Source organism: Myxocyprinus asiaticus, chromosome 31 (genome assembly GCF_019703515.2).
Source record: "Myxocyprinus asiaticus isolate MX2 ecotype Aquarium Trade chromosome 31, UBuf_Myxa_2, whole genome shotgun sequence".
Classification (NCBI taxonomy): domain Eukaryota; kingdom Metazoa; phylum Chordata; class Actinopteri; order Cypriniformes; family Catostomidae; genus Myxocyprinus; species Myxocyprinus asiaticus.
This window is the reverse complement of record NC_059374.1, coordinates 36,000,225-36,006,882: the sequence shown is the minus strand read 5'-3', so window position 1 is coordinate 36,006,882 and position 6,658 is coordinate 36,000,225. Positions and strand designations below refer to the sequence as shown.

The 6,658-nt window shown below is 39.8% G+C and overlaps 1 protein-coding gene across 1 annotated transcript; it reads right to left on the bottom strand.

Moving 5' to 3' along the window:
- Positions 1–3,284: 3,284 nt before the first annotated feature.
- On the bottom strand, positions 3,285–5,836 carry gmnc (geminin coiled-coil domain containing). The gene is made up of 4 exons (XM_051664873.1): positions 5,668–5,836; positions 5,226–5,311; positions 4,215–4,331; positions 3,285–4,103 (listed from the first exon to the last, which is right to left on the bottom strand). The coding sequence occupies exons 1-4, from the start codon at positions 5,834–5,836 to the stop codon at positions 3,285–3,287; spliced, it is 1,191 nt and encodes a 396-aa protein (XP_051520833.1).
- Between the last annotated feature and the right edge of the window lie 822 nt (positions 5,837–6,658).

Here is a 6,658-nt window from a genome sequence, read left to right as displayed (position 1 = left end):
TTTGACAACATAATCTAAAGTAGAATTATTGCATACTTTTTGTATTATGGCTGATAATCTGTAAATGGTGTTCTTGATTATAATAGAAGTTGTGCAAAGAACAACCAGGAACTTGCAGAAAAGTAGCCCTCAATAGTCAACATGTAAAAAAAGTATGCTGTTTTATTTGAAAAATGCTAAATGTTTTCTTTTAGGGTCAGGGTTGGGGTTTGTCTGTAGTGATTATAATTACTTAGAACCCTATTTTATGTTCCATTTGTTGTGTGTCTGTTTTAGTGCATTTATTCATTAAGGCCTTAGCTTAAAGTATGTAAGTGTGTGTTGTTTTTTAAAGCCTGTTCCTTTGTATTTATGTGTGAATTTTATGGAGGAATGCTGTTAATGTTACACTTTACTCTGTCTACATAGTAAACCAGAAGGAAGCTTGGTGACTGTCTTCAGAAAGTTTTTAAAACCTCACAAACTTGTGAAGTGTTTTGCGTAAACAATGCATGTGCTATCTCTCAAATGCCACTTGCTTTGATATTTTGCAATTAAATGTAATGTTATACATGGGCGCCTGCAGGATTTGATCTGTGGGTATGCACAAAAATCTGCCTAATAAACCTTATATCTAGGGGTGTCCGGTGGCATACTTTTTTGTTGTTGTTGCAAAAAACAACACCAAAGTGTTCAGTTCTGGTGACTTTGAGATAAGTATTTTGTTTTATTTTCTTGAGTATGAGCAGCATTCATGTAACTATTGGCTAAAGCATTTCTTCCAGTAAGGCCGTGTCCACCAAAGCGTTTTTTGCCAGCTGAAAATGTCAGGCGCTCTTCTGAAAACGCCTAGCTGGGAGCGCTTGAGAGAGCTTTGGAGGCGCGTTTTTTCAGCTGAGACGCTTTGGTTTCTATGATACGGAATATCCGCAGAAGTAATGTGTACCTAATTTTGCAGATAGTTTGTGTTATCAACAAGTACTGAATGTAAAAATGTCGGCACAAGGAAGAGTACTTGCTCTGGCCCTAGCTCTGGATGAAGGGAAGTCTGAAGCATTATTTTTCATATTAATATTGTGGTAGCCATAGGAATGTCTTCTGGTACAGACATGAATACTTGGAGACCTGCAATCTTCTCCTCCATTGTTGTTCAGTCATTGTACAAGTAGGATGTGATGGTTGGTAGGTGTGGTATTTGTCCAGCCCCTCCTTCACTGTGATTGGACGGCTGGGTAAAAAGTGACAGTGACGAGCACTGCGTTTTACCCAGAGTTGAAAATTTTTCTACACTCGCCGACCAGAAAAAACGCCAAGCACCTAGTCACGCTGCTGGCTTTCTTAAATACGTGGTGCTCCAATTGCAAACAATTGAAAAGATACACTGGCCTCAGGAAAAAACGACACACGACCTAACCGCTCAGACAGACATGCTTTCATGCTAAAAAAGCAAAACGCACCACAACGAATAGAGCAGAACACAGGTGTCTCGGGATGCAGTTTTATCAGTTGAAGTTCTTTTTAACTTGACACAGCTTTTATGAGAGATGCTAAAAACACAGTCAAACATTATGCAATTGTCAAAAGACATCCATCTAGCAAATGTTTACATGGAATATGATTGAAAAACAGCGCAAGCAGACACAAAAAGACATTTGGTTTGAACAGCCCCTTGTTCACATGACAGCACAAGCTGAAGGTTACCTCTCAAAATTACAGCCTTTTGTTTCAGTTGATTGAAGGTACATTTCCACTGTATCCAGCGCTGATTGTTCTTTGTATTTGTAAATAATCCGATAATGTGTTACTGTGTGAGAAACCGCTCCAAATGATTCAGAGAGTGCTCCGAACGAATTGTATGTAATCACGAATCGATCCACACAGATTTGCAAGCTCGTTTGGCCAATTCACTGAAAAGAACCGACTCAAAAGAATTATTCATTCGCAAATTGGGCGTTGCTAGTTCGTTTAAACAGCCAACAGAAATACGGGACACATTTAATTATTGGTGAAATATTCTGAGAGTAAATATTTCTCAGGTCAATCGGTGCACTCATGGTACACACAGTGCATACGGCCGTACAGCTGCAGGCACCACTGATGTTATACATACTGTTTAAGTGCAACTTAAGTGTCCAATTACATATAAGGCCTATGGTACAGTAGATAGTTTTTAACTGGACAATGTTGATACCTGTTGATTGGTTAACATATCCTCGCAAGCTTTTCTATTCAAAACCCCCAACCACATGCAATAATCTCACCCTTTCCTTGTTCCTTCCCTTGTTTCCGTTATATTCCAGGTTCCTGTACCTCTTAAGGTACACCTTCCTGTCAACCTCTCAATCTGGAGGCCATCTGCAGGGGGCTTAACCGTGTTATTAAAGATATACCACTCACCCTGGCTTCTCCATGGCTAACTCAGGGCCCAAACTTTCCCTGCCATCCCCAGCTCCCTGAGGGCAGAGCAAAGAGTGAGAGGCTGGGCAGAGGGGAGGGATAGAGGGGTGTTAGTATCCCTTGTTAGACCCCCATGGGGGTGCAGCCCATCTCAGACCTGCGAGGCGGATCCCTCGAGACCAGCCGACCCTCTCTTTTGTTTCACAGTGGCGGGAGAATGGAGAAAACGTAACAGAGAAAACCAGAGGGAGGGAAAGTAATAGGGGAAGGAGGGAAGGGTAGAGGGACAGGTGTGGGAATGAGAATGACAGGTTAGGGCTATCATTGTAGCAGGAGATTATTTGGGCCTCACAACGTTGATACTTAATGCATCTTTTCACAATCAAAGAAACAGTTGTTCTCAGTTATGGACAGCTGTTAATTTGAATGGAAGACATATGCAAACTGTTTTTGATGCAGGTGTCTTAGAGGCTTAAAGGCTGATGAAAGACAGTATTGTGTCTTAAATCAAGTGAACCTTTTCAAGTTGAAAAGGGTGCAGACATTTTTAAAACATTTTACACAAACATATATATATATATATATATATATATATATATATATATATATATATATATATATATATATATATATATATTTACACACATAAAGTCTGATTTTAATCATTTCAGTTTTGACCCAGTATCTAACATTAAAGACAAAGTCATTTAATCACAATGTATAAAACAATACTATATACAAGCTTATAAACTATTAAACCAATAATACCACAAAGCTATTAAATCATGGTTCATTTACACCTAAATTTTATAAAAAATAATTAATAACAAAAAGAGTTCTGCTTCATGCAATTATGGGACATTGATGGGCAGTGGGCAATTTTTCTCTAATAATTCTCCAAAATGTCTTTATGAGCACTGTTTAGGAACCCAGGTAAAGTTCCATCCACCTTGTGCGTCTCTACGTGTGAACGCTTGTCCTTGAGGGAAACTGTGCGTTTTTACACTATTTTGTGGACTTAGTGACATGCTAAATGCCAAATCTGTCCTGCTACGGGACACATGAGGTGTGGAGAAAAGTTGACCATCGACCCCTGGTGGACTGGAAGACCCACATTCTGGTATGTTGTAGTATGGACCAGGGCTTACGTCCTGGGGCCGGTAAGGAGTGGACGCAGCCCGTGGTGGCGTGAAGTGTTGAGCAGTGGTCATCACCGGTGGAGAGCTAACCAGTGACCCTGTTGAATGGATTATGTACAAACCTGAGGGGTCTAGGGTTGTATACTCTGAACCAATGCTCTGAGAGGTGTTGTAGCCACTAGAGGTGTCCATACTGCAGTTGTTGGGTGAGTCTATGATGCTACTGTATTCACACTGTGTTTCAGCATTGGGGCTGAAATTGACTGAATTGCTTACGGTTCCAGTACTGTAATGGTCCTCTTTAGGTGGCGGACAGTTGAAGGAGACGTTGTGGTTGGTAATAGGGCTCGTGAAGCTACGCTCTGGATCAACTGTGTTCTCATCTCGTAGACCTAGAGTCTCCAGTATCCAAGAGTCCAGAGGTGGGGTGGCCGCAAGTTCTTCTGCAGAGCAGAACTCTAAAGAGAGATTGCGGCAGGTCCGCTTTCCCTCGCCGCTGTGAAGCATCTGGCTCAGGTTTCGGAAATCACCATTTGTTCTCTTCCTGTGTCTTGACCCATCTGGAACCTTACACTTAGGAAGAAGTTTCTACGATTGAAAGGGAGGACAGAAAGTTTATTTTAAAATAATTTGCTGAGAGATCGGATCAGTAAATCTTTTGCTGTTTGAAGATATGTGAAACGTTCTGAGATTTCATACCTTAGTTTTTTCTTCCAAAGACTTCACGTATGATGAGTTCAGAAATTCCTTGAGTTTGTTGTTCTCTTCTTGTAGCCTGGCCAGCTCTTCCTCTCTCTGCATTAAGGTGTCTTGAAGCTTTATGGGAACAATGTTATCGATTTGTTAAAGGTGCTGTGTAATTTTTAGAAGTAAAACTACATCCTCTGATCCTGAACATGAATACACAACTAAGTCATTCATTCATAGGTTGATTTTCCTCCAAAATGGTTCAAAAATTACATATTTAAAGGCATAGTTCACCCAAAAATGAAAATTCTCGCACCATTTAATCACCCTTATGCCGTCTAAAACTTGTATGACTTTCTTCTGCGGAAAACAAATATTTTCATACAATGTCCATACAATGTCAATGCCAAGTCAGTGTTTTCCACTGTTAAAAAGCACATGAAGGCAGCATAGAAATAATCCATATCCTGTTGTAGCCCATCCGTCTCAAGGTTCGATGTGTTGCGCAATCTGTGATGCTAGTTTGCTCACTACAAGTGTACAGAGTGGTTATCTGAGTTACCATAGCCTTTCTGTCAGCTCGCACCAGTCTGGCAATTCTCTGTTGACCTCTCTCATCAACAAGGCATTTCCAACTGCAGAACTGCTGCTCACTGGATGTTCTAGAGACTGTTGTGTGAAAATCCCAGGAGATCAGCAGTTACAGAAATACTCAAACCAGCCCATCTGGCACCAACATGATTTTATGCATTGTACTGCTGCCACATGATTGGCTGATTAGATAATCGCCTGAATAAGTAGGTGTACAGGTCTTCCTGAAAAAGTGCTCAGTGAGTACATTGTATGGACTAAAACCTGAAAAAATCGTTAAAAAATCTTCGTTTGCATTCCGCAGAAGAAAGTCATGAATTTGAGGCATGAGGGTGAGTTATTGATAAGAGATGGGTGAACTATTTTTTAACCTTTAACAATATGTCACCAATTTATGTCAAGTTATTAGAATATAATAATCTGTTAAAATACCTGTTTGTTTCTTTGAAGCTCAGGTGATAGTTGGTCAGACCAGGTGGGGTGACAGCCCAGTCCATGCTTAGGTACAGGCAGTGAATCTAAAACAAATAGGAAATTATTCTGATTAGTAATGGTCAAAGAAAGAAAGAAAGAAAGAAAGAAAGAAAAGCCTATTAAACTATCAATAAAACAAATTAGCTACTTTAAAAACAAAAGACCTTGTCCAAAAAAAAAAAAAAAAAAAAAAAAAAAGACCTAACACTTTGGAGGTGGCCAGATACTCCACAGTCCACATGCTCAAACAAAACATGAAGAAGAAAAAAAAAAAAAAAAAAAACGAAAAGAAAAGAAAAGAAAAAAAAAAAATCCCAGATGGAAAAATTCCAGTTGGTCAAGGCGCGGCACAGCCGGGAAGTCTCTCGCGCCGCTGATCCCGGCATATTGTAGCACTTACCCCGCCGCGGAGGCTCGTGCTGGCAGGCAGCGTTGTCCAGGGGACCGGCGTCCCAGAGGGAGACGAGTGTTGCCGTGGAAACGTCAACACCATCAGCTGAAGTCGAGGCTGAGTACGTGCAGTCGTAGCGCTGCCCTCCTGCAAAGCTCAGATTTTGGCAGGACAGCATGGTGCTCTGTGCAAAAAAGCGAATATTGAAATCTTTCTTTGTATTTTCAACAAGAAAACAATTTAATATTTAGTTTGTCAAGACCACGTGTATGATCAAATGTCGCTGTCTGCATTTTTTTTAAAACACAGCTAGAGCAGATTTGTTGTAACACTGAAAAAAATGATTTCATTCAAATTAGTTATTCATTATTGAATACATCAAATAATTATTGCAAAGCAACAAACAACAATTACAGGACGGGTGTACATTATTTATTTAGGGTTTTATAGGGAGCCTATTTAAAGGCAACTTTTCATCCAGACATTGGCAACTTTAAACACGAGCGAGTTATTATAAGGAAAAGTTATTATAATCTCAGCTTCTCTGCTTCAATACTTAATAATTACATAAAATTAACAAAACACGCTACTTATAATACCCACTTGTTGCACTGACTAAACCAAGCTCTTACTTTTATATGTTAATTGTGCATAGAAATTAACTGCCATTGTATAAAAATATATAAACAAAAAGACATATCACTAACTGAACCTGTCCATTCAGACCCTAATACAACATCAGCCCACAGGTGCGCGTAAAAGCGCAGCAGTCTGCAAGATTTTCAAGTGACGAAATTTTTTACTGCAGAAAATAACAAAATATTATATATATATATATATATAAAAATTCCAGTGGTCAGAATTGTTTCTAAAGCACTCACCATTTCTTAGGGCAGGATGGCACGGGTGTTGTCGCGAACTGGGGTGTGAGCTCTCCAAAGACCTCTGGCTTAAAGAAGTGCTTGCGAGCGCGCAGGAGAGTGCTAAACTTCATCCAAAT

Coding starts and splice junctions, on each gene's coding strand:
- gmnc (XM_051664873.1), bottom strand. CDS start 5,836: ATGCTGTCCTGCCAAAATCTGAGCTTTGCAGGAGGGCAGCGCTACGAC. Junction 4,332..5,225: donor AGCTTCAAAGAAACAAACAG/GTATTTTAACAG, acceptor GTTCCCATAAAG/CTTCAAGACACCTTAATGCA. Junction 4,104..4,214: donor CTTTGGAAGAAAAAACTAAG/GTATGAAATCTC, acceptor TTTCAATCGTAG/AAACTTCTTCCTAAGTGTAA.